The sequence below is a fragment of the Manacus candei genome, unplaced genomic scaffold (assembly GCF_025592945.1).
Source record: "Manacus candei isolate 608988 ecotype Guabito, Panama unplaced genomic scaffold, ASM2559294v1 h1tg000022l, whole genome shotgun sequence".
NCBI classification, from domain to species: Eukaryota; Metazoa; Chordata; class Aves; order Passeriformes; family Pipridae; genus Manacus; species Manacus candei.
The window spans coordinates 5,214,704-5,241,492 of NW_026138070.1; the positions used below are offsets into that span (position 1 = coordinate 5,214,704).

Below are 26,789 nucleotides of genomic sequence, written 5' to 3' on the forward strand. Positions count from 1 at the left end.
TTCTCTAAGAAAACACCCTCTCCTGGTTTTAAAAATCCCCTGTTGAAGAAATCACCCGGGACTCACCACACACCCTGGGAGTTGTTGTGGTGAGAAATAACCTTTCCTGTGAAAATACACGCCTTGTTTCCAGCTTCAGCTCACCCACCTTCACTTTCTCTGCATCCCTCCTGGTTCTCTGCCCCAGCAGGTTGTCACAAGAGTGTCACAAGTGTGTCACAAGTGTGTTCCCCACTCAGGTGCTTCCAGCATCACCACATCCCTGCAGCCTCTCTGCTGAAAGATGGAGCTGCTGTACTGTCCCTGGGAACAGGGAGGAGGCAAAACCTGCTCCCTGCCCTCTTCCCAGAGGACAGTCCCCGCTCACAGTCACTGTTGTCTCTCCCTGGCTGGCCAGGCTGTAACAGATTTATGGATTTACAGCCTTTGTTGTGCTTCAGAGCCTTCGTAAAATAAGGTATAGATACGTCACATCACGTGCTTTATAGTAATTGCTTGGGTCACTGTTATTTACATTAACTAAATCTGATTTATTTTTCAAACGTGCTGTCAATTAAATTAGTTTGACAAGATCTAATTTCCACAACCCCGTGTTGATTTGTGTTAATTATATTCTCCTCCTGTAATCCTTAAAGTTAATCCAACTCCCTCACAACTGTTACATCATTTTCCCAGGAATCAGCGTCAACTGACAAACCCATAATTAACTGGGGTGGTTGTTTTACCCATGGAAACACTGATATTCCTGTTAACTTATGCAATTTCTTTGCAAATTCTGTGGTCCTGCGAGACTTCCTGCAACCCAGAACCTTTGTGTTCAGGTCTTTAAAACTCTTTAACGTGAATTCTCTGGATTTTCTGATCCAGAGCATCTGAGTTTTGTGTTTACTTTTTCACAGCCACCTGACCACAGAATGAAATGTCATTCCCTATGGCTGTAACTGCCTGGTTTTTTTCAATCCATTGCACAGAAATATTTACCTTTTTTTCTTGTCATTAACTACTTGTTATTTATATTTTCACACAGTAAGGGAATCATACCATAAATCTTTTGTTTTCCTCCTTTTAAAGCATTTCTTCTACAAATACACCTTTAGCTTTGCTGGTCACGCATCTCCTTTTGCTCTTTGCTTCCTCTATCAATTCTCCATAATCCTTAGATTCCAATTAGATTTCCCCTGCTTATTTCCTATATTTTCACACAGCTTATTTACTTTTATACCTTTAATCCAGCTGTTTCTTTTCAACGAACGCCCATTCCGAGCGCAGCCTTTTGAACCCTTGAGCAACAACCCTAAAAGATTTTTGTTACTGCTTAAACAATAACCACCAATATTATCTTATTTTCCCCCGTCCCGGGCTGAACGGTGATCGAATTCCACCGGGGAAAACGCTCCGGATGGGTTTATTAGTGGCTCCAGCTCCGTGCTGTTGGACAGTAAGGAACGTTCGTGCCCTGCACCGCTGGGTTGATAATTCCGTGGTTAATTCCTCGTCACAGGGAACATGTACCTGGCTCGCCCCTCCCAGCCAGCGGGGCGGGAGCAGGAGTGGGAGCCCCGGCCGGGAGCTGAGCCTGGCTCAGCCCACACCCACTCGAGTCACAGCGGGCGGAAGGGAAGGGAAGGGAAGGGAAGGGAGGGAACGGCCGGCGTGACACGATCCCACACACAGACCTCCAGCTCCCCACGGCTCCGGGCGCTCCCAGGCGCTTCCCGGCATGGGGAACATCGCGTGTGTCCCGCAGGCACCTGGGGGCTTCAGGAGCTCCTTCCGAAGGAAACCTTCGCTGAAGAAAGCGTGAGTACCCTGCTTTTTCATTTCGGGGTGGTTTCCCAGTGGGGCTGGTGCTCTCCTGTGGGATGCACCGTGCGGATCCGGGCTGGCGGCTGAGCCCCCGCTCGGGGAACCCGGCAGTTATTTCATATTTCGTGTTTCATGCTCGGTGTCCCGTGGTTTTGTGGGGTGCTGGGCAGCGCCCAGGCGGGATCAGCTCGCCCTGACTGCCTGGGATGGGGTCCTCTGCCGGCAGGGAATCCCAGCTCCCCAGGGGAAACACCACCACCCCCCAGGAGAAACAGGGTTTATTTAATTTTGTTTTGATGGTTGAACTCCTCTCTGCGGGACAGGCAGGGCAAGGTGCAGAACACCCGATACTCCTTGTGTTCACTGGTGGTTTTCTCTCTTCACGACTCCTGGAGTCGTGGTGCTTGTTGGGGAAAAGTAACTTTCACACTCTTGTCCCTCGGATAGAAAACCCCAAATCCCAGCACTCTGACACGTGATTTGACCTGTGTTTGTAAACCTGAAGGGGGAATAACAGAAAATGTCTGTGAAACCTTTTGGGGATTTGGGTGCTGGGCTGGCCAGGGCAGTGCTCAGGTACCACAGCGATGGGCGGCTGTCCCAAAATAGAGCTTTCCAGGGAATGCACAGCAAGCTTCCCTGCTTTGCCACTGCCTGTGCTCCCATCAGCACGGTCTGCCAGTACCTACACATGCACAGAGCAGATCCCTCCCCATCCCGAGGACTCTGGGCTGGAAAAGAGCTCTGTTGGGAACCAGAGCGATTCCCTGTGAACCTGCCAGCCCTGTCTACCCTGTGTCTGTGCTGGGCTGTGAGACAGACCCCCTAAACTCTGCAGGCTGAGGGGTTTCTAATCAAGAGGAGACACTACACTGTCCCCTTGGTCTCCTGTGCTGCCATAAATTAGGAGTAAACCTGTAGGAGCCTGTGGAGCTCCTGTGGGATAAAAAAGAGGGGGTCACTTGGGGGAATTTGGACCCTGGAGGGCTGACATCCCACCTGTGGTGGAGCAGCCAAGCCCCAGAGCACCCCCTGTCCCTGCTGGCTCCCAGCTTCCCACACTCAGGGCTCTCCGTGGAGATAAGCCTGGTTTCTGCCCAAATAAATGCTGCAATCTGAGATTCCCAGCAAGGGCTGGGAAGTCCCAGCAAAGCAATCCCAGTGCTGCTCAGCAGCACCAGTAACGTGTTAATGGTGTGTGCAGGCAAAGGAGAACCGGGGCCCTGGCTGGGAGTGGAAGGAAAGAGAGAGGAAAACCACAGAGGCAGAAACAAAACCTCCTTGTGAATGTCTGTTGGTGTATCTGTGCATCTCTGCTCCAGGGGGGGGTTCTGGAATAGCTGTCAGGGCTGGATTTGGTCTTTGTGTTTTGCAATGGAACATCTGGTCCCTCTGCTGATTCGGAGACACGGATGAGCCAAATCGATCATTTGGTTCTGCAAAGACCTGTGGAAAAGCAAAGAAACAGCAACAAGTGCAGCACAACCCCCATTTCAATTCTCCCAGGCTGTTTATCAGCCCCTTTGCTGGGCTGGGATGATTAGAAAGCCCATGACAAATTGCTTGCTCAGTTTGCTGGCTTCCTTTATTTCTGGGCAGAATTCTCTGTGCATCAGCCTGGATCTGTGTTTCCATGTGTGTTTTGATTTGTGTTTTTTTTTTCCCCCTCCCTTTTATAGACAAAACAGCAAGAAAAAACTGCCCAGCTTTTTTGGTCTAGAAGGAGGGCAGGAGAGAGACACGACCACGGACAAAATCCTGCAGTATATTCCAGCAAAGGCAAGTACAAACACATCCAAACCCCCTCCCCGCTGCTCCAAGAGTTTATTCCCACCCAGCCCAAAGACAGCACTTAAGAAGGATGATGGATCTGGATCCAGGGGCAGCAGCAGGTCTGTCTCAAAGGGATGGAGCCCAGGGAAGGACGAGCCCTGTGCTCACACAGCAGCAGAATTACCTGCCCTGGGGTCCCCAGGAAGGTTTGGGGGGGACCTGCCACCAGCAAAAAGGTGTGATGGGGTGGGAGGGTCGTGCTGGGAGCCAAGCAGGGATATCTCACCCCCCACTTCTGCTCTTTCTGGGTTGCCTGAGAGGGAAGGGAAAATCGGAGCGAGCACTCAAAGGTGAGATGATTCATTCCCACGCCGGAATGAGACGGAGCAGGCAGCCTGTTAGCAAGGAGCCCTGGGAAGGCAATCAGGAAGGGCAGGTCTGCCCCAGGCATGCACCAGCCTTGTGGCCATATGGCCCATTTCCCAGCGCTGCTCAGGGAAAGCAGAGGTGAAGGGATGAACCCTGGTGTGTTTTCTCGGTCCCTTTGTGGGGGACAGGGATGTGGACAGAGTTTGGGGACCCTTTGGGCTGTGCTGGGCAGGCACCTCTCCCACTGCATGGCAAATAGGCTGTGTGGATGTGGGGAAGGGGAAACTGAGGCAGAGACTCAATGCCAGGCAGAGGGAATTTCAGAGATGGCACAGCTCCCTGTGGGAGTCAGCATCCAGAAGGGTCAGGCAGCAGAGCCCAGGGCCCAGACAGATCCTGGATGCTCAGCAGGATGAGCTGTCATGTTAGCAGGTCCCGGAAAAGGAATCCTGCAAGAGGACACAACAAAGGTCACCGAGAACTTATTCATTCGGGAACACAAGTGTGGGATCTCTCCAGGGAAGGAAGGAGGGTGGGTGGAGCAGTTGTTTAGCAGTTACCCTCGCCTGGGGCAGCTGGGATGCAAACTCCCTGCTCAGCCACAAGCTTCTTGTGTGGCCTGGAGAGAAAGCCTTGGCTTAGACCCTTTCCCACTCCTGTATTTTGAGGAGAACCAGGCACTGTGGGGCCAGGTCAGAGAGCAGCCATCAGCACAGGGCTCTGATGCAATCTCAGAGGAGATGGGATCACCAAACCTCTGGCCATGCCAGGCAGCTTGGGACTGGGGCAGGTGACATCCCTGAAAACCAGCCCCTTCTGGACCTGGCACACACAGCCAGTGCCTTTTGCTCCCACCACCCTCTGCCCTGTTTCCCACACTTCCCAGTCATGGCTCCTGTGGAGCCTCGGCAAAGCGAGGGGGGAGGATGTGCCAGAAGAGCTGTGCTTCTCATTTGCTTCTTTTATCATTAAACAGCAGCTTTCAGAGCCCCGGGGCACCAGCCTTGCAAGGCTGAGCTCTTCCTGCTGCCTGGGCTGGTGATTCAGTTGGGAGTCACTGGGGTCTGCAGGTTAATTAGTAACTTGTTCTACCTGTAGGATGAGGCATCTGAGACTGGGGGGGGGAAAGAACATGTCAGGGCACTTGCACTGCCAGAGACCAAGCCCTGGGAGAAACCAAGTTTCCAAGGATCTGCACTGCCTGGAACCCAGTGGGACCGCTGAGCTAACGGGAATGGGGCTGGTCAGGATGGGGCTGGGGGAGGAGGGTGCTGGTCCCCAGCACAGCCCAGCCAGGGGAGCGAGCAGCTGACTGGAGAGCATTCCAGAGGAAGAATAAATCCCTTTTGTTTTGGCTGCACACTGAGGCATCCCCATGGTTTTGGGTGGTGCCTGCAGCTGGAAGGGCAGCAGCAAATTTCAGGGATGTCCATGGTCTTGGACTTGCTCCCATGTTTAACCACTAAATCCACCTGTCTCCTAAGTCTCACTGCAAACCCTTGCAAGCTGGGGTCGCTGGATCCTTGTTTGGGAGAGGGAATATTCCACTGATCTTGTTTCTTGCCACATGAACAGCGGTCATGGAAACTCTCCCTCTCCCTCCCGACTGCGGGAGGATCCCTGTGGAAGCTGGCAGGTTGGCCGAGCTCTTTGCCAACAGTGCTGCTGGATTCCCAGCTCCCAGGTTGCTTTTGCTCCTTGGTGCCTTATTTATTCCCAGGAAGTTTGGCTGGCACGTTCCAGGCAGCAGTATTGCCCAGGCAGCTGGTAGCCGGTGTCGTTCCTTATCTCTGTTTCCATAATTTCCTTACTTCATCCTCTCCCCACTCCCTGTTTCTGGTGGCTGCCCTTATCCCAGCGGTGTTTTGTTATTGCTGCCCCAGCTGCTCTTTGCTCTGACAGTGGCTTGTGGCACAAATATGACCTTTTCCTACTCTGGGCTGCCTCAGTGAGACTCTTAACGGGCAGCCAGCGGGTTCCCTGGGTTCTGTTCCATGCCTGGGAAAGCTGGAGGGAGGCTCTGAGCAGAGAAAGGGTTAACTCGTGCCCTAAAAAGAGTAACCTAAATTCAGTGAGGCCCAAGCTTTGCAGGTGAAAGGGCCCCCGAGAGCTTCAGGCTCCTGTTCCTGGTTCACCAGCCCCCCGGAGCAGCGCTATCCCTGGAGAAGGCTGGGAGAGGGGGGTTAACCTCGTGCCAGAGGGGTGAGTCACAGACTCCCCAGCCAGACAGATCTGGTGAGCTGTGCTGCTTCCTCATCCATCACGGGCACACGCAGCTGTCTCCTTGGCACTGGGAGCCGGGAGCGGGCACACGCCGGAGGCGGGGACGTGCCGGCAGCCCCGGGGTGATGGGCTGAGTGATCCCGCTGAGCCCTCGCCCTGCTCATCCCTGGAAATGCTCAGTTCGAGCCCAGGGCAGCCACATAAAACCGCTCCAAACCTTCCTTCTCCCACCTGCCTTTCCCTTTTGCTGGAGGATGCATACCTGGAGTCTGTGGAGCGTCTGACCAAGCTGATATTTAAGACTCCCAGGCTAGTGTGTATCCCAGCCTCTGTGGGAATCCGTGGCTGGGATACAGCCCTTCCCTTCTCCCCAAGGAAATCAACCAGCCCCCAGAAATAAAAGTGTTATTCCCAGAAAAGCTGCAGGAAGAGCTTTTCCCCCCTGGGATTCATGCAGTATCCAGACAGTGTGACAGCAGTGCCCTGCCACAGGGGTGTGGGGTTGTGCTACTGCACAGAAGGAAGAATTCCCCTATAACCAGGGAATCAGGGAAGCCTCCAGCCCTGAGTGCTGTCTCCTCTCCTCAGTCCTGGCTCTCCTGCACTGCTTTCTGGCTTCCTGTAGCTTTTCCAAGCTTTTTGCACTGGCACTGAGCAGCTTCACCACTCAGTGCCTTGCAGCTGCTTTTATGGCTGTGGGGCTCTGCCCCAAAATTGTCTGGCACCCCAAAACAACTGACTCCACCTAGAGAAATCCAGGGATCTGAGCAGATGGGAGAGCCAAGGAATCCAGGTGGAACTAGAGCAAAGAAAACCTTCCCACTACCCCCCGTGGAAGGCACACACTGTTTGCTTAGCCTCAATGGGTCCTTGTTCCAGTGGATTTGATTAGGATGATAAGAGGTTTGTCTGTGGAGTTGGGATACCCTAAAAGTAGGATGTGCCTCTTCCCAATGCAGAAACCTCACCTTTAGGTCAGCATCTCCTCCCAGCAGTAACTGAACCCCAGCTCCATGCTGGCATGGAGACCCAACAACAAACAGCCCATCCTGGGCACCTGCCCAGGGCACCTTTCCAAGGAATCCCTTTTGGGAAGATGTTCTGGGAATGTCTCTTCCAGACATCACCTCCCCATTCCTCTGATTTGTTTTCCCTGTGTCCTTGGTACAGATTATCCCGAACCCGGAAAACCAGAAAGAAAACTTGGACCAGAGGTTCCCCAGCCTGTTCAAGAAGGGACGAAGGAAAACGACTGTCAGGAACCTGGGAAAAATCATCTATTACTCCAAGGTCAAGTTAAGGTTCCAGCACTGCCAGGTAAAAACTGAGGCACCTGTTTGTGGGCGTTTTCTCTCCCCGGGTATGACCCTGCAGAACTGGGAAGGGAAGTGTAATTCTGGGAACTGTGACTCAGGGAGGCTCCCTTGGGATGTGTTGTCATGTGGTGCACAGGTATCAGCTCGTGCACCTGCTCCCATCCCTGTGGGCAGCTGGGATGTGCTTCCAGGCTCCACTGCTGGGCTGGCAGCAGATCCATGGTGGGAACATGATGGTGGCCCTGGGATGAGCTTCCCTGTGCACGGATCAGCCTGGGATGAGAGGGAAGTCGGGAGAGGGAAGGTGTCCTGAGGTAACCCCCAGGATGTGTCTCTCCTGCAGGAGGTCAATGACTGCTTCTTGGAGCTGTTCCAGTCCTACCTGTACTTCCAGTCCGTGGGCTCCAATGGACTCACCCACCAGGTAGGGCATCGCCTGGTCGTGCCAGGGCAAGCACTGGGCACTTGGGTGGCTCTGGGCAGATGGGCTGGGACAGGGGGCTCTGCTTCTGGGGCTCCCCTGGCCTCCTCTAAGAGATGTCACCAAGTCCCTTCCCGTGCATGCCAAGATCCTGGGAAAGGAGGGCATTTTTTTCCCCAGGGCCTGCACTCAGATGACCTCAGTTTCACCTGAGTCCTTGGCCTTGCCTGTGGGCAGAGATAAAGGACCCCACAGAGGTGGGAGAGGGGCTTGTGCAGGGCTGGCAGGCAGGGCCAGGGGTGGGAGGTGTTCAGCACCAAGCACAGGGAGCTGAGCCTTGGCAGGGACCTACAGGGGCTCCTACAGCCCAAAATCCCACTGGCCTTGGTGCCTGTGGTGGTCTTGGCCCTGCCCTCTGGACCAAGGAGGAGTTTTTTCATCTGCAGGTTGGAGCTGATAATCTTAGAGGACTTCTCCAACATTAATTAATCCGTGGGAGAAGGTGGAAATAAAAAACTGAGGGCAGCACTGGGGAGCTTTCCTGGCAAACTGCTCATCAATCTTTTAACCTGATGATGCTGGTGAATTACAAATAATAAGGAAGTCACAACTGTGAAACAAGAAGCCCTGGATGTGCTGTCCCTCCACAGGAGTGAGCAATTAAAACTGAGCATGGCTGTTTTCGGAGATGGTTATAAAAATTAGTTCCTTTTAGAAATGATTCACTGTCTTGCAGGTGACTTTATGTTGATGCAATACATCAGTGCAATCTCTCGAGTCACCCACCAACCAGCCTTCAACTGAAAATTCGCATGTCAGGAGACAAACCATATTACAAAATCTCCTGACTGCTTTATAAACAGCTCCTTAGTTTATTAATTCGAGGGGAATTAAAAGGGAATTAATGTTCCAGTACTGGCCCCAAGACATTAGCAGCCATTAGCATCTTTTATGGGGCTTGTTTAGAAAGCCCAAAACGGGGAGTACAAACTTGCCACCTGTTCCTGTGCTCTGTTATAGTGGGAATCTGAAGATCCAGAGCCTAGGAACCAGACAGCTCAGTTTTGCTTTATGGTCAGCTCCATCTTCTGTGTTTCTTGTGTTAAACCACCGTTGTCTTGCTGAGGTTTCTCTTAAAACTGAAAGATTTAGAATATAAAGAATATAAAGGAAGAGTTCCTGCAGAGGATTGCTGCAGCACTGGCCCCAGGAGCTGCTGAACCTGCTTCCTCTGGGGAGTGTGCTGGATCCAGACCCCAAATGTCTCCCCTCAGAGCCACATTTTGCAGTCTAACACTGAGCCACAGCAACCTGGGAGTCTGGGCTCCCAACCTCCCACGGCAAAGGGGCACCGATGGCAGAGCTGCCCCCAAAATAACAGTGTGCCCTCCCTCTGCAGGAACTGCTGCCTCTGAAGGAGCTGAATGTCTGTGAGATTGAGGCTGGGAAGGGCCCTGGGCAGCAGGATTGCCACGCTTTTCTCATTGCAGGTGGGTGCCTCCTTGTTTGCTTTGCACAGAGGGCAGAGGGTGTGTGAATCAGGCTGTCTCTGCTCTCTGTCCCACCCTGACCCCATCCCAGGAAAGAGGCTGCAGGGAGATGAAGCTCTTCCTTCCTCCCAGAATTTACATCTTTCTCTCCAAGTCTTCCCTGCTCTTAAACACCTGGGCAGTGATGCCCAGGGCTGGCACAGGGAGGGGAGGGGATGGATGGTCCTGTGTTCCAGCTGGAGGACTCATGGTGACAGTTCCCACCTCTGTCCAGTTATTTGAACGAAAAAAATGGAATAAAACTCCTTCTCTCCATATAAACCCCAAGGGCAGGGAGTGACTCCAAGCAGTCAGGGCACTGAAGGGCACAGTTCAGTGCCCAGAGGTGAGTGAGTTGCCTCCACAGTAACACCAGTTTGGTGCTGCCAGGACCCAGTGTCACCTCACCAACTCTTCCCTCACCAGCCTCCACAAGCTCTTTAAACTTTTCTCTGAGTGCTCTTGCTTTATAAAAGATCTCCTGGGATGACAGCCTGTCTGCAGCTTGGATAGAGGCTTCTTTGGGCTTAGTCATTGCTGAATTACAGGCATAAATGATAAAAAGGAGGTGGTACAAACGACCCTCCAATTTTAAGGGCTGCTGAGCTGTGGCTGTGCTGCACTGTACCAGGCAGGGCTCTCCAACCCTTTTTGGAAACCTGTAAAATGAAGGAAAATATCTCCCAGGGGCATCTGCTCTGGGGTGGGGGGACTCGTTCTGCTTGTATGAAAACAGGCAGGAGTTTGGCTGGGTGGAAAATTGCCTCAAGCTTTGTTGGGTTCCTGTCCTGCTTGGGGGAAGAACAAGCCAAAGCCTTTCAGAGTGCTGTGCACGTTGGGAAGCAGTGACAGGAAGAAACCAGGGAGGCAGCAATGTTTAGGACTGCTGGGAGATCAGTGGAACGGTTTTATTGTCCTGCTGGAAGGGGAGGAATCAAGGCATGGAGGGGGTAGGAGCCTTCCCATGTCCCCACACAGGGTCAGGGTGGAAATCTCTTCGTCTCATGACTCTGAGACACAACAGACACACATCCATTCTCTTGTGAAATCCTGTGGCATCCGTAGTTCCCCATAACTGCACTGCCAGGGGTAGTTCAGCTTACTGGAAGTTGTTGCAGGATCACTGGAAGCGTGGAGGTGGAGTGGAAAAGGAAGCCTGGCAGCATCCAGGGTGTCCTTGGTGGACAGTGTCTGGCTGTCACCTGGGCTTTATGGTCCATCCCTTGCCCAGCCTGTGGTGCTGGTGGAGTTACTGAGCACCTCGAGTTACCTCTGCCTCCCCTGCAGCCTTTTAGTGTCTCCAGTCTGGGAGATTTGAGTGGGAATAAACTGCTCCTGCTCTGGGAAGGGGGTTTCTTGCTTCCAGAGCTCCTCTGGAAGCATTCACAAGGAAGGAGGAAGAAGAAGGCAGAAGAAAAGAGCACGAGGGCTGGCAGGGGTTGCTCAGCGTGGCTGGGTCGTGGCCCTGCCCTGGGGCTGAGGGCAAGGGCAGGAGCTGAATTAGCAGCAGCCTCTCAGACTCTGCTCAAAGCCTCCCACAGCTCCTGCTCCAGCTTCAGGCGTGTCCCAGGCTTCAGGCTTGGCCAGCAGGGCCTTTCCTCATTTTCTCTTCCCTACCAGCACAACTCCTACCAGGCTGGATGCCATGGGAAGTATCCAGAGCTGCCAGAATACCTAGAGAGCACTAACACCATCATACCCTCCTGGCTACTCCATAAAGCAGGGAATCACTGTATCTTCCTTGCAAAGACAGGGGAACCAAGGGAAGAGGAGGCAGGAGAACTCCAGAGCCACGGCAGTCCATAGACACTTGGATACCCAGGAAATGCTTGGCACTAAATTACTGCAATGGATTTGGAGTCACTCAGGGAGTCTCTGCCCCAGCTTCCACACCTCTGCTTTGTTTATGCACATTCGTTTCAGAGCATTTCCTGAAAGGCAGAAGCGTTTCAAAGTCTTAATTAACCATTGTTTATAAATAGTGCAGGAATTAGGGTACTAAAGAAGGGCAAAGTACCATGTTTATCCCGTGCACGGGCTTATCTCAATACTTCCAAGTCCCACAGAGCCAGATCCTACTGAGCTTGCACCAAGCAGGGTTTAATATGAGATTGCTGGTAAATTATTAATCATAACATACATTCTGCATCCTGCCAGAAATGGTTATTACCGTCACTGGGTCATGTCTGCAGTGAGTAGTAGAGGGGTGTGTGAGACTGTTTTGCTCGTGCTATTAAATGAAGGAGGCTGGAAACGTCAAAATCAACAAGATGCAGGGCTGTTCCTCCCTTCAAGAGAAGTCTGAGGTCAGCTGCAGATTGTCTGGCACAGATTATGTTTGGTGGAGCAATAAATAAACTGTGTCAGAAAGCTACCAGTGTTCTACATATTGAGTGCCAAAGTGAAAGCAGGAGATAGCACGGAACTTTCTGATGGGTTGTGACAGTCCCTGCCCACACAGGTGCTTTTCACAAACTCCTGGGGGTTTTCAAAGCTGAAACGTGTGCTTAGTTCAAGCTTTTGTGCTGCCTTTGAGTTTTGTTCTTGGCCTGGTTTGGGGTTGGGAAGTGCCTGGTGGTCAGAGCCTGATGTGTGTGAGAAGGTGCTGGAGCACTCCCAGCAGCCTGATGTGAGAGAATGTGCTGAAAGAGTGGTGGGAAGGACTGGAACAGGGCGATGGTCTGATGGTGTGATGTGCAGAGTGCAACGTGGATGCTGCAACCCATGCCCTTATCTGCTCTGCTCATCCTGTGTCTCACAGGTCCTCGGCTCAACCCCCTTGTTGTGTTCTGCCCCTCTGAGTCAGAGCTGAAGCAGTGGCTTTATCACCTGGAGAAGCAGATCCAGCTGAATGGAGGAAGCCTTGCCTTGCCCTTCCTCCCTCAGGTGAGTGTCTCACAGCCACAGTCCTGTGCTGAGCAACCAGGGAAGCTGGGATGGTTCCATTTCAGAGCTTGCCTTTGGTGTGGCCTTCTGTGACAGAAGGGTGCAAAAAAAGAGAAAGGTTTGCAAGAGGTGTTTGATAGACTTTGGTGGGGTGGGGGGGTGCTGAAAGGAAGACCTGCCACCTGTGGGTGCCACCACCACAACCTCCAAAGGGTCAGAGCTTTGGGTCTGGCTCAGAGAAACTCTGATGCATTTGGATGCTTGTGCAATTCCCCAGAGATTACAAAACATCTGGAGGAGGAGGCTGAAACCTAGAAAACAGGACTAGATTCAAGAGACTTTCTCTTCCCATCTCTGCAGGGTGTTTTAATTCCCTCCCTGTCTCCATCTCCCCACTTGTCAAAGAGAGATACCTCCCTTTGAAAGGCAATTTACAGGTGATGCTCGGTACCAGGAGCGATTATTCAGTCCCAGCTGGAAAACTGGCTCCTGCACTGATTTATTTATTCTTTCCTGCCTCTGCCACACTTAAAAAGTGCCCTGAGAAGGGCCATGCACTGGATAAACTCAGGGGAGGACATGTCTGCCTGCTGCTCAGTTTGCTCCTGTCCCTAGAACGGCTGGAAGCAGAGCTCCGTGGGGAAGGAGGAGCTGCGGTGGTGCATGCAGCACATGCCTATCCAGGGCTGGAGTGGGACTCAGAGGGAATCCCTGGGCCGTGTCCTCTGTACCTCTGAAGTGAAGCTTCAGCATCTGCCATTCCAGGTAGGACACATCCCTGGGGAACAACCTCCTGCCAGCCCAGCTCGGGAAAAGGGGATGGGTGGAGTGACCAGTGCAGGCTCCTGCCCGCCTGATGCCACCAATCCAGCAGGTCCCAAGGGTCATTTTACACCCATGTGAAGGGAAAATGGTTTCTTCCTGCTCCTGTGGCCCCGCAGGGGTGCTTGGGGACAGCACACAGGCACGTGCACAAGGACCTGCAGGACAGGGCTGGCAGCTGACCCAGTGTCACTTCACCAGCTCTTCCCTCACCAGCCTCCACAGGCTTTTTAAATTTCTTCTGAGTGGTCTTGCTCTGTAAAAGATTTCCTGGGATGACAACCTGCCTGCAGCTTGGATAGAGGCTTCTTTGGGCTTAGTCATTCCTGAATTACAGAGCTGCAAGCCCCAGGAATCTGGCAGGAATCTCCCAGCGCAGGGGAGCAGCTTGGCCCTTTCCAAAGCAATCTCCTGATGCAGGGGAGCAGCTTGGCCCTTTCCAGAGCCCTTGCCCCAGGCTGCTGTCAGAGAGACAGAGCAAAGGGCTCTCCACATCCAATCCCTGCCTGGCTGTTCACAGGCTGTTCACATCCCTCTCCCTCCTTGCTTTCCAAGGAGCAGAATGACCGGCTGTTGGTGCTTTATGCCTCCACACTGGTGATAGTTTCTGAAGAGCAGAATGGCTTCTGTTTTAAGGTAAGTTCGTGCTGGAGCATCTCCCTGCTCTCTCAACCCATCCACAGCAGCTATTTCAGCTCTTCTTTGGCTTGTTGCTCCCCTCCACCTGTGTTCCCTTGTGCTCCCTCGTGTTGGCAAGGGCTTTCCCTCCACGCTGCTCCCGTGCCAGCTGGCAGGTGAGCAGGCAGAGGGATGTTGCAAGTTATCTTCCCATGAGAAACACCTTGCCCTCCTACAGAAGCCCAGGGGGAAAGGAGCTGGCTGCCAAGGAATCTCTGGGAGGAGGGAGGCTGGCATGTTTCAGTGTGGTGGTGCTGGCAGGGAGCCTGGCTCTCCTGATGGAACAGCCCCAGAGAGCCCCTGAGGGGGCTTTGCTTCCCAAGCTCTGTGCCACGGGACCACTTGGAAGCAGGGAGCATCCAGGCAGCACATCTGATGCTCGTGGGGAAGGGCACAGGCAGGGAGGAGAGGCTGCTGCTGGAGCAGTGTTTGCTGCTCTTTCCCTCTGAGGAGCAATGTCTGGGCATGGCAGCAGAAGGAACAATGAGGATGTGGAGGTCTGAGTGTCCCAGGGGATGCAAGATCAGCTTCTCTAGTCTAGTGTGCCTTGTGGGAGCAGTGCTGGGAGCCTCAGCACAGACAGGCAGTGGCACTGTGCAGTCTGAGTGGCTGCCAACACCCACCGTGGCACTTGGTGACACAGCTGAGTGGCGAACACGGCAGTGCCGGACTTGATGATCCTGGCAGGCTTCCCTGACCTTAACAATCCTGTGATTCCGTGCTCTTGGGCATCATTGTGATGGCTTATTAACAGCCCTGTGCTTTCTGGTCCTGTTTCTTCCCCTGCTGGAACAAATGTGCCAAAAAAGAGCAGTGAACTGTGTGTGACCCCGCGTGCGGCAGCACCGGCACACGGCGGGGCAGAGCTGGGCTGCTCCTCCAGGGAACAGCATCCCTCTTAGTCACTGAGAGAGCAGGCAGTGACAGGGGAACCCTGCAGAGGCTGAGGGCTTGTGAAATCCAGCGTGAACTCACTGGGGTCCAACCTTGTGGTTCCACATCACGCGGGATGCTTTTAATTCAAGGGTTACCCATGGGAAGACCTGCGTAGGCATCTCTGGAGAGGAGATGCCTGTGCCTCAATAGGAGAGACATGACCAGTCACAGCTCTCCTCATCCCCAGTGCAGCAGTGGAGGCTGTTTTCCAGCAGCTGGTGGCTTGTGTGACACACCTCAGACAGAGCTTGTTTTCGGGAACACGCTGTTTGCAGCTCCTGGGAACGGGGCACCACGTAAGGGGGCCCTGGGCTGGGCTCTCTGATTAGCTCATCTCTTTTGAAACCTTAAACCAGCTTTGTCTGCCCCTGTCCATGCAATGTTCCCTCTTCCCACGGTGCAGGAGCTCTGGTCCCGGGGCTCTGCACAGCAGGGTGCAGGCAGGAGGTGATTCACCAGCCTGTGACACTGCACTGGGAACCTGATTTTCCACAGGCATGTCAGGGCACAGGAGCCTTCTCCCAGGGCTTCTGCAAATTAACTTCCCTTCCCTGCGAGCAGATGCTGAGCCCTACAATTTATGTGTGAGGGAATGGGCCGGCCCTTTTGTTCTTGAGCTTCATACAAACCACAGGAGCTGCTGCTGCCAAGTGTGTGTGTGTGGGACAGGGAAGGGGAAGGCAGGGGCTGAGCCTGCCGGGATGGGGCTCACCCAAATCCACAGGCTCTGGCTCACCCCTGGTGGGAAAAGGCCCTGGGCGAGGTGAAAACCAGCAAGGGGGGAGCTGCTGGAGGGGCAGGTTCACACCATGCCCAGGGAAGGCTGGAGGGGCTCTCTGCAGCCCATGGGTGTGTTCTTTGTGGGATGCTGCTGTGCTTCCTGAGGTGGGACTCTACCCAGAGGGTGTTTCAGCATCCCCATGGACGGGGAGCTGTTTTTTAAGGGAGGATGGAGCACCAGGCACCAGGGCAAGCCCTGTGCAGTCTGCCTCGGTGGCAAGAGGCTTGCTGGGATGTGCTGGTGGCAGGAATCTTGCTGGGATGTGCTGGAGAGCTGAGGAGCAGCAGCCGTGCAGCGCCTGCGTCAGCTGAAATGTCAAACCCCAGCAATGGGGGGGAAAGGAGTCAGGGAGCAGAGCGTGAGCTTTCCCTCCCAAGGTCAGCCTTCCCGAGCTGCTCAGCCCATAAATCACTGCTGGGGCAGCAGGAATGCCACAGGAGCCTGCCTGTGCCCACAGGCTGTAGCAGAGGCAGCTGCCACACGAACCACGGACACCCGTGTGCTCCGCAATCCCCTCGCGGCAAAGTTGTCACGTCGGCCACATTCCCAGAGCCTTTCCAGCTGGCACAGCTTGGAAGCGAGGGCGGGGTGAGGAGTTTCTGCTAGACACCTTGTTTTGCAGCCCCTGAGCTTAGGCAAATGAATCCTGATGGATTGCACCTTTCGGAGAGGGCCTTGGGCAAAATGACAGACAGGGCTTCTGTTCCTGCTTTTTGTGCATTTCCTCCACTCCCGGGCACGGAGCAGAGTGGAATGAGGTGAGAACCTTCTTTTCCTTGAGCACTACCCAGCCCCTGTGTTCACCATCCTGTCCAGGAGCTGCACCCAGGGCTGTTGCCACCGGCTGCCCCTGCCCAGTGCTCTGTCCCCACAGAGAGAGTCAGGGTGACATCCAGGTGAGAGCAATAGGAACAGGAGCAAAAATACCACATGTTCCTTGTTTTCCCTCTGCTCAGAGCATGAGAGAGACAAGAAGTAAAGGGATGAGCTCATCTGTGTGATGTTTCCAGTGCAGAATCTGCTTCAGTGGCTCTCCCAGGGCTTTCCTGCCTCATTTCTCTAAGGAAAATTTACCCCAAAGAAAGAGGAGCTCTGGATCTGAATTCAGTGCTGACAAACCCCCTTGGCCCTTCTGCCACGTTGCCTATCACAGAGAATTAAGCTGTCAGCGGTGACACTTAAAGGACATGTGGCAGCAGAGCAAGAGTGGGGCTGGGACAGGCAGCCCTGTCCCTGCCCACCCCACAGGTCACCCCAGAGCTGGTCTGGCACAGATATGGGATGGCCACGGGACACCGGGTGATGGCAGAGGGGACAGTGGTGGATGTGCATGAAAAGGTATAATAACACTTAGGGCCAATAGCACACAGGGTCTTCTAACTCCCAGATCTTCCAGGGACAGGCTGCTTTAGCTCCCAGCTGACAGGAACAGACGTGTGGTGCCTGCCCGGGGCAAGCCCCGCTCCCACCTCAGGAGTGGCAGCTCACAACTGTGCCTCCTGTAACACAAGAGCTCAGGTTTCACCAGCTGGCATTTGCGGGGCTCAGCCCTGTCTTTGTAAGGCTTTGCAGGGAATGGATTGTGGGCATTCCTCCGGGCAAGGCTGGAAGTCCCAAGTTAGCAACTACAACCTCGTGCGGGTCCATGTTTGCGAAGTTTTCCGGAGAAATCAGAAATTTCAGCCATTAAACTGCTGGAAACAGAACTGGGAGGGAAGGGGTGTTTTTTCCAAGCTCGGATCTCAGGAGAGACTTTGAGAACAAAGCAGTCTCACACAGTCATGCTGGCTCCAGAGGCTTCATTCCTGCAGTAAGGCGGGTGGTTGGGAGAACTGGAAGCAGGAAACACCAAGCTGGGACAATCTGCTGGAGACAGAGTTCTCCAACAAGCCTGTGCCCCACACCTGTGAAGGTACAGAGGCCCCCAAATCCTCGCCCAGCTTAGCAGCAGCTTGGGTGTGCCTCTTGTCTCCTGCAGACCTGCCCTAGGGGATTCAGGCTCTGAGATTCCCCATCCCCATGGGGGATCCCAAGGCATCCCAGCAGGGCCAAGCTGCCCCTTCTCCCCAAGCCACAGAAATTGCAGCCAGGCTCCTGCCAGCCTCTCTCCATCCTCACCATGGGCTTCCCTCCTCGTGCTCCCAGCAAAACTCTGCACAAGGCTCCTCTTGGCTCCCCTGATGGAAAAGCCCCTGTGGAAGTGGAGTTTTGCTGCCCCAAGGTGGGCAGGGGCAGCCACGTTGTCCTTCCCACAGTGCCCACGTGCCCTATGGCACGGACTGGGAGATCTGCTCAGCTCTGTGGTCCCAATCCTGATTCTCTCTCCAACAGGGCGAGCTGCCACTCAACGCCATCCAGGTGCTTTTTGAAGAGAACGAGAAAAGCTCCTTTCTAATCGAAGGTGGGTGTCCCCACACCACGGGGTGTGCTGGCAGCAGCCACGAAGGGTCCTGGAGGGGCTGGTTTGCTGGTTTTGCTGAGCTGCTGTGGCCCCTTCTCAGCTGTGTGGGAGCCAGGCTCTGTGAACTGCACTGCCTGGAAATCTGGGCCCCTCAGTGCCCTCGATGAGCAGCAGGACCTGGCTCTGCTGGTGGAAGAGGCCACAGCACCAGGGGTGCACAGTGTCCCCCTCATTTAGACCCAGGCTGGGACTGCCCCTGTCCTACCCCCAGCCTGGTACAAACGGGCAGCACCGAAGGCAGAGCATTCCCATTGTCCCAGCACCTCCAGACCCCAGGAGGACGTGGGGAGGGGACGGAGCGAGAGGGTTCCCACGGGCTTATCGAGGGAGCAACACCGAGTCAGTGGAGCCCAGTGAGAGCAGCCAGTGCTGTTTTCCCAGGCCGGCTGATCAATTCGATCCGGGTGACCTGCCGCAGTTACGAGGATTACCAGGAGTGGCTCTACTGCCTCAACACGGCCCAGTTTCGAAACGCCGACTCCTCCCTCTCCGGATCCGAGAGTTTCTCAGGATCAAAGCCGCCACACCCCAGCCAGGTAACAGTCGCCTGGGAATCGGTGGCTGTCCTGTCTCTGGAGCACTCCTGTGACGCAGCAGACTTTGTCTTCAGGCGTCCTGTTTGAAGGCTGTCAGCAAGCTGCTGAGCCCTGCCAATTATTTAAAGCCCTTTATGACATTTTATAGGCAGATATTATAGTGAATTCCTTCAGAAGCAGGACATAGACTGTGACAGTGTTGTGCAGTGAGGCATTGGGCACAAGGGCATTAAAAGGGTCTTGGACTCGATGATTCTTGTGGGTCCCTTCCAACTCTGGTTATTCTGTGATTCCTGCAAGGAAGGGGAGACCCACACTGCCAGCTCTGCAGCTGGGACAGGTCAGGGTGCCTGAGCACCCCTTTCCTGCAGTGCACCCCCCTCATTCACCCTGGTCACCCCAGCTGGACCCACCAGCACACCCCACACACCAGGCATGGCCACCGGGCAACTGCTGGCCGTGGGGACACAGCCCCAACCCAAGGGGTACCGAGGGCTGTGCTGGGCTGGCACTGCTGGGGCTGGGGAGGGATGTGCCTGTGGCCATGCAGAGGGTCCTTCCATCACCATGTTCTTCTCCCCATGCAGTTCACCAGCAGCGGGAGGGGGTCCCTCACCTCCGACGGCCGCACGAATTCCTGGGCGTCCGGAGGGAGAGTGACCACTGTGACCCACCTGTCCCAGACCAGCGGCTCCCTGCCCGACGGACACTCCTTCCTGCTGATGCCTGAGGGCAGGCTGCTCGAAGATGCCCTCTCCTCTGGCTATTCCCAGCCTCTCCACGTAAGTGAGCCCCTGCCAAAGCCGGGGATGCGTGTGGGGACGGACGCTGCCTTTGGGCAGAGCGCTCTGGTGCGGGCAGTGTTTGCTCTGTGTTGCCACAAATCCATGCCTGGAGCCTGGGTTTGTCCTGGCTCAGCCTCTGCTGATAAGGGAAAAGGCTGCGGAGGAGTCCCATCCCAGTCCTCCACTCTGACTGTTGGACAGGTTGCAAGAGGGCAAACAGGGTGGTTCAAAGGCCAGGAGACCCCAAAATAAGAGCTGGAGGTGGGTGGAGGTGATGGGCTAGGCAGGATTTTGGTCTGGCCCTGGGCAGCATTTGCATGTCCAGGGTTGTAGGAGTGCCCGGGGCAGGGACCCCGTGCAAGACCATCCCGATCCCTGAGTTCCTGGCCTGAGGAAAGTCAGCTCCAGGGTCTGCCTTCTCATTTCAGTGCCTGGCACAAGCCAACTGGCCCAGCACGGGGCTGCCCACACAGGACCTGCGGAGAGGGGGCAGCGCCAGGAAATCCAAGGGCAAATGCGGGCCGTGCATCCAGCAGCTGCCCAGCCAGGACTCGGAGAGGAGCATCTGCAGCCTCATTCCCGAAAATCCCAACGGCGAAATCCCGTCCCCGGAGTACAACGAGCCGTACTCGGCTCACGGCTCACAGCATCACCCCCCAGCTCCCCCGTCACACCTCAGCAGCGTAAGAAGGGTGGATTTTGGGGGGATGGATCCTCCTGCCTGGGAATGGGGAGCGTGGTTCAGCTTTCCCTTGCAGTGCCACTGGCAGGGATAGGAGTGCTGGCAGGTGCTCTTGGGCAGGTGTGAAATCCATTTCCATTGGAAAATGGCCCGTGGGAGGTGAGGTTAAACGTGGCAGGTGGAGCAATGTCCCTCGGAGCCACGGGATGCTGGGTAATAATTCCCGAGACAACACGACTGGCACTGCTCGGTGAGTAGGAGTGTTATTGCCTCACAGGACACGGCCTCTTCTTCCCAGGGTTTTCCAGCATGTGTCCATCAATGGTTTAGTGTGTGATGCCACGTTTCCCTCCCCTCTGTGAGTGTTCATCAAGGAATTCCCCTCGTTAGCACAGACAGTCACTCCCATCATCCCTCGTGGATGAGCAGCGTTTGGGATTTTAGTTACAGGGAGATTTCCCACCCCAGTCCCTCCTGGGGATGAACTGCAAGTAGAGACCAGCATGCCAGGTTCCTATTTCCACTCTGCCTTGGAGCTGAGCAGATGGAGCTCGGTGGGAAGCCAGCCCTCCACAGCTTCCAGCTCCCTGGAGAGGCTGGCCATGCCCTGCTCCCACTTGTACGCTGATCCCTACACCCCCAGCTCCCCCAGTGCTCCCACTGGGGCAGGTTCCAACTTCCTGGAAGAGGTACCTGTGCTTGCTGCTGGTTACAGCTGGCCCTGACTCAGCACACAGGCTTTTGGCTCCAGAAATTGTGCCTCGGGCCATTTCTTTTCCTGCCATCTGCCTGAGCCTGAGCAGCATGTGGAAACTCCAGGCCTGCATTTCGGGGTGGGGCAGGGCACAGCATAGTTCCCAGGTTTTTTTCAAGCCAGGACAGAGTCAGAGGGGAACAGGTTTCCCCTGTCTTATCACTGGATGCCAGCGTCACAACAATAATCCCAGGAAGAGCCAGAAACCACAAAACAAAGGCAGAGACTGAGATGTGCTCCAGTTTACAGAAACTAGGGATGAGTCAGACACAGAGACCACTTTATCCACCCCAAAAAATTCCAGATGCGATAACTGAGTGCCTATTGAAGGCTACATTTCTTGTTTTGCACATCTCTTGGGAAAAGGCTGTTTCTGAGTCTGTGGCTGGCATTTCTCCATGCTGGTGATGACCTCCCTTCCCTCAGAGGGTCTTTCCTGACTGTTCCCTGTCCTTCTGTATCCCCTGGGTTGCCATAGGGTGTCATCCTACTGCCTCCACACCCAGCCAACTTCCACTATGTCTGTGGCCATCCTCCCTTTCCCATCCAAGGCCTTCAGGAGTGGGGTGTAGTAGAATTTGTGAGGAGGGCAGAAAGCCTTGGTTTGGTAAGTGTGTTCACAGCAGGGCTGGTTCAGCAGGTGGGAAGCAGCAGGTCAGTGTTTCCCAGCTCTCCACAGCAGGTATCCAACCTGGATTTTGCTTTGCTCTAGTTCCTGCAGTGCCACAGGCAGACGGGTCCAGCTCAGGCAAACGGGTGCCCAGCAATCCCTGTGCCCCAGCAGCACCTCTCTCTGGAGAAATGGAACTGCCAGCCCCTGCCCAGTGGCCACTGCAGAGAGGTGCCCACAGCTCCCATTTACAGCACCCCTGGCACCTCCCACCGGCTCCAGCTGCGGGCACAGGCTGAAGCTTCTTATCTTGAGGAGGTGAGATGGTAAATGCAGCCCTGGAGCCCCACAGTGGCTGCAGGGGAACACATGGGGTGCAGGGGAACCAGCTTGACTGGAGTCTCACTGCAGGGGTCTTTGCTCAGTGACAGGGATCATCCTGGGGAGCGGGGAACCACGGAGGGCTGATTCCCTGGTGTGCAGTATCCCAGGACTGCAGTGCTGTGTCATCCTCATCACTGTGTCTCTTTTTCTTTCCAGATCTCTTCACTGCCAGAGGAACATCTGGGCCCTTCATTGCACCCACCAGGTGAGACTCTTGGGGGGGTGCTGGGGGGCTGAACCCTCCCTGCCCCACTGGTGTCCACCTCCATCAGCGTCGTTCCAAGCAGGGCTGGTGCCCTTTATCTCTCCTGCTTCCCCGGGTGGGACTGAGCCTGTGACCCTGCCCTCTGCCTGTCACCTTGCCCTGGGCCTGTGTCTGCCTGGTGGAGACACCTGTATGGCTTCCACTGACTCACAGCTCACCTGTCCCACGTGGGGACCTGCGGCTTGTCCCGTGGCGCACACGCTTTGCCCACCTCTATTTGCACCTGGGCTGTGATTTAACTCATCCTCGTTCTTACCTTCTGCTGGCGAAGGGGAAGGTGACCATCAGGCTGCTGCTGCTGCTGCTGAGCTCTCTGATCCCTTGGGTCTGTTTTCCCCCAGGTGGGAATGTGGGCACCTACGACCTGCCAGATTCCAGCTGCCGGCACCGCGACTCCACCGCCTTCCACGACTACGCCGAGCTCCAGAGCTTCCACAGTGACTTCAGCTATGACAACCTGTGGGAAGCTGAGGAGAAGGAGCCAGGCACCCCACACACCTCCCCATCTCCAGTCCAGCAGATTTACCAGGTCTAAGGGATGGTCTCCACAGCCAGGCACAGAAAGCCCCCTCATCCCGGGCTCTTTTCTCGCTGGGCTTCCCTCTAGGATGAGGAACCCAGGGCACACAAAGCAAAGGGAAGAGCCCTGCCCTGCAAAAGGCTGCTTCCCATGTCCTGGCAGGCCTGGGCTTCAAATTTCTCCCCTAAATCTGGGGATGGGGGCAAAGCACAGCAGCAACAGCCCCTGTGGACACGGAGGCGCAGCGTGTGTGCCGTGCCAAGGAGAGTGCTCAGGGAGCCCTGGCTGGGGAACAGCTCTGTCCCCAAAAATGAAAGGAAGAACAAAAAGGGTCAGGCTCCCTCAGGTAAAAGGGACTGAGTGTTCAGAGGAAGCAGTCACTCAAAGGCCAAAGAGAAGGGATGGTTGGTGGCTGAGTTAGTTTGATTCCTTCTCCCCAGAGCCCTCAGGCTGGTCCCTCTGATGATCCCCTGAGCCCTGAGAGCAGCTGTTAAAGCCAAACCTTCCTCCACTGAGCTATGAAGTCTGCAGGGACACATGAAACATGTCCCATCCTGGCATACAAGGTTGGTAGCAATAGCTGTGCTCATAGGATTGTCTTCCTGCAAGGTCAGAGTTACTGGACAAGAGATGGAGAAAAAACCCACCAGATCTGAGCAGGATGGGACTTTCTTTCCAACCTATGCAAAAAATTCTTTCCTGCCAGTGCTGGCTCCAAAAACCATGGTGGGTGTCCTGTGACATGAGGAACCTGGCACCTTGGCAGGTGGAGCCTGGAAATGTGCTGCCAGCAAACGTGCCAAGTGACTTGTGTTCACCAAGGTCTTCCCTGGAAAGGATGCTCTGGGGATTCCTCTTAGGGAATGCCTCCTTTCCTCCCACTCCTCTGCACACGACTGGGCTCACACTGAATGCTGCCTGTGACTTGTCTGGGCAGGGAGGGAAGAAAATTTGCCACAAGCCAAACTCCAGTCGATCAAAGCAATGCCAGTGTGGGCTGTGATCCCACTCTTCCCCCCTCCAGACCCACAGCAGGACCAGGACACAAACAACAGGGGACAGAGTCTCAGTGCTATTATTCTCCAACCTCTTAGGCCAGGTCCTTTGGCACATTGAAGGTCAGCAGCAAATCCGAATGTTTTTACCTGAGGCTCCAAATTCTTAACCTTTGTTCCCTAAAGAGGCTGCAAACCAAACACAGGAACAAAACCTCTATTTTTGTTCTTTCACTGGTGCAAACAAAACAATCAGGGGAGCTCTTTGTACTTGAATACCTGCATATTACATTGTATTTTAATTTTATTTTTTTTTCAGGTATCCAAAGAAGTTTACATGTAAAGTTTGAGTGGATTCTATGTATGTAACGTGTAAATGTGGCTGAGTTAAAGACCTATTTAATTTTCTAGCTGTGGATGAGGTTCAGTACTGTAGAATGGGCAGCTGTCTGCACATTCACGAGTGTGTTGGTTTGGGTCTTGTAGCTGTCATTGGGTTTGCTCTGTTTTGGGAAGATTTGTATCCAATAACCCCAAATTTATCTATTTATTCAGAACAAAACCACACTAGGGAACATCAAAAGCACATATATGCTGGGAGGTCTCCATGCTCTTGAGCCCCTATGAACACATTGACTTCAAACGTGGTCACCACAGTCTTTTAAACTGAGTTTCAACAGCAATATCTGCAATGTATCAAAAGGGAAGATCCTCTTCCAGCTGATATTAAAGTTCCCTTGGGGTTTCTGTGAGGTTGGACAACTGCAATACACATTCCCATGGAATACTTTCCTTCTCTCTTTGGTTTAATGGAGGTAATTTTTTTCCCCCATCGCTGCTGTCCCTTCCAAATCCTTCCTTCCCTGGGGCCCTTTATCCAGGAGGGTTCCAGACTGCTGGCTGTCTCTAGTTTGGGTCAGGCACCTGCAAACACCTAATCCTTGAGCAAAGTCTCCCCAGTGTTTGTCAGGCAGCAAGACCTGGCTGGAGGTTTAAAGCCAAAGCTCATCGAACTTTGCTTCAGCACCACGTCCTGGAAAGGTGCTCTGTAAAATCAGTCAGGGAATCACAGGGTCACCTAATGGTTTGGGTTGGAAGGGACCCCAATAACACCTGTTTTCAACACCCTGCCATGGGCAGGGACACCTTCCACTATCCCAAGTTGTTCCAAGCCCCGTCCAACCTGGCCTTGGACACTTCCAGGGATCCAGATGCATCCACAGCTTCTCTGGGCAACTTCTCTGCAGCCCTGTGGCTGCAGCTTTTCCTGACAGGTTCTGGACACAGCTCTGGGGCAAGGGACAGTGTCCCATAGCCCCTGTCTGTCCTGACTTCAGAGGGTTGCACAGCTTTTCTAGGCCACTATAATAATGCAGATCAATTAATGTTTGTGGACCAGCCCTAAAATATTCCCAAACCAGCCCCCACAAGCATCAAATTGGTCATGATCAAACCCAAGTCCCTCTGCACGGCCTGTTTTCCCTGTTGAGTCACTGGTTTTGCTGGCCATTGGTTTTTCCCTGATGGTTTCCTATCTGGGTGGATCCATAGCAGGTAGGAACAGGATGTTTGTGACTGTGAAAACCCCAAAACCCCCACTCTCCTGCTTTTCCACCAACACCTTTCTCAGCAGACTCAGGATTTAAAAATAGAGGGTTTCCTCAGAGCAGCACTAGATGTCTCTGTGCAGGTTGCATTGAATTGGAAATTAGTACCTGAAAGCGCACAAAACACCTCTTATTTCCTGAAAAAATGTATTCATCCTTCATCCTGGCTGCAGCAGGAATTCGATGGGGACCAGGTCATCCACAAAAGGCAGGTCCAGTGCTCCAGAGCTGCCAGCAAGGCTGTGCACATCCTTCTGGTCACAGGATAGCTGTGCCTTTATTCACAGAGGCAGATGAAAGGCATGAGAAGACACTGGCTGCCAACAATTCACTCTCTGACAAATGATCTCTCCACCCCCCTCACTCCCTCCAAGTGTTAAAAGTCCCGAATCAGGTGTCCCCCCACCACCACTTTTTTCCATAGCTGGAAAGCCAGAGCAGTGATTGACACACTGTGGGCTGCTGGATTTCTCTCTGCTTTCTTAATTCCGAGCCAGAATTTCAACCCTTTTTTTCCCCTCAAAGAATAAACAACAAAGAGGTGTATAAAAAAATTAAATAAAGTGGAGCTTGCAACCTGCTCCTCTGGCTTCAGGAACTGGGAGAAAAGCCTCTGTAATGAACACTAGGTGTAGCAAGTGAGCCCTGCTGCCCATCTTTTTGTCGTCTTTACAAAGGCACTCGGGGTTTGGGGAATTCCTTGGGGGAGCAGTTTGTATGGACGGCTGAGGTTTGGGAAGGACCCGCCGGGCAAACCAGCTCCCAGGACACCAGGAGGATTGTGCAGGGTCTGCTCTGGTCTGCGACGAGCAACTCCCTCAGTGCCCTGTGGGTGGGAGAATCCACCAGAATATGCGGATTCGCAGGGCTGGCCAAGCGACCCGAGCAACTGGCGCTTCTGTCAGCCCGAGATAAGAGGGGGGTCACTGCTCCCCCCCGGCTCTGGCACAGCACCAAGCCCCCCCAAAATCCCTCTGAACTCCACCGAGAAGCCAGTCACGGCTCGGAAACGGCCACGGGAATGTCGGTGGGAAGCTTCGCCCGGGTTTTATCACAGAGAGACGAAGCAAAAGAAATAAAGAGCGAAGGAGCCGCTCCGACAAAAGCGATCGCCGGGAAGAGGGGAGGGGGAGAGGCTTCTCCTGCCTCCAGCGGGGCTCCGGCACACGGTGTGTCCGGATGGAACGCGGAGCCGGTCCCTCGGGGTGCACCTGCCTGACTTTTTCATGCGCTTGGCAAGGCGAGGTGTCAGATGAGGGAGCTACGTGCGAGGCAGAGCGGCGGGCAGGGGTGGCACAGGTCCCACCTCCGGCCCCGACGCCCTGTCCGGAGCGGGGAGAGCGGGCCCGAGGATGCACCGAAAGGTCGCTGCTGTTGCCGTGGCTGCTGCTGTTGCAAAAAAAAAAAAAAAGGTGGTGAGGTCCTGGCTGCTCCCTCCGGGGTGAGATGCAGGCGCATCCCTGTGGAGGGAGAGGAGAGGGCTTAAAAGGTCGGAGAATAAACCAAGCATTAAAATTGCAGGCAAGCCCGGGCTGGTTTCCTTGAGGGACACTGCTGCTTGACTGAGCACAGCACACTCTCCCAGAGCTGATCTCCTGATACCAGCAAGATCTTTTCAGTAATTCCTTTCACTTCTGCAGTCAGCCGAAA

General features: G+C 54.3%; 1 protein-coding gene across 2 annotated transcripts; it reads left to right on the top strand.

Annotated features, from left to right (window-relative positions):
• The first annotated feature begins 1,623 nt into the window (after nt 1-1,623).
• Nucleotides 1,624-23,941, top strand: PLEKHN1 (pleckstrin homology domain containing N1). Of its 2 annotated transcripts, XM_051786315.1 has the most exons (15): nt 1,624-1,800; nt 3,486-3,585; nt 7,342-7,488; nt 7,831-7,911; nt 9,308-9,398; nt 12,199-12,323; nt 12,939-13,088; nt 13,701-13,781; nt 17,872-17,941; nt 18,383-18,537; nt 19,125-19,319; nt 19,751-20,005; nt 21,471-21,686; nt 21,909-21,957; nt 22,359-23,941. In XM_051786315.1, the coding sequence occupies exons 1-15, from the start codon at nt 1,721-1,723 to the stop codon at nt 22,550-22,552; spliced, it is 1,989 nt and encodes a 662-aa protein (XP_051642275.1). In that variant the 5' UTR covers nt 1,624-1,720; the 3' UTR covers nt 22,553-23,941. The 2 variants fall into 2 exon arrangements, 1 of the variants encoding a protein (XP_051642275.1); XR_007904340.1 differs by lacking the exons at nt 21,909-21,957; nt 22,359-23,941 and having other exon boundaries at nt 19,751-20,254; nt 21,471-21,542.
• The last annotated feature ends 2,848 nt before the right edge of the window (nt 23,942-26,789 follow it).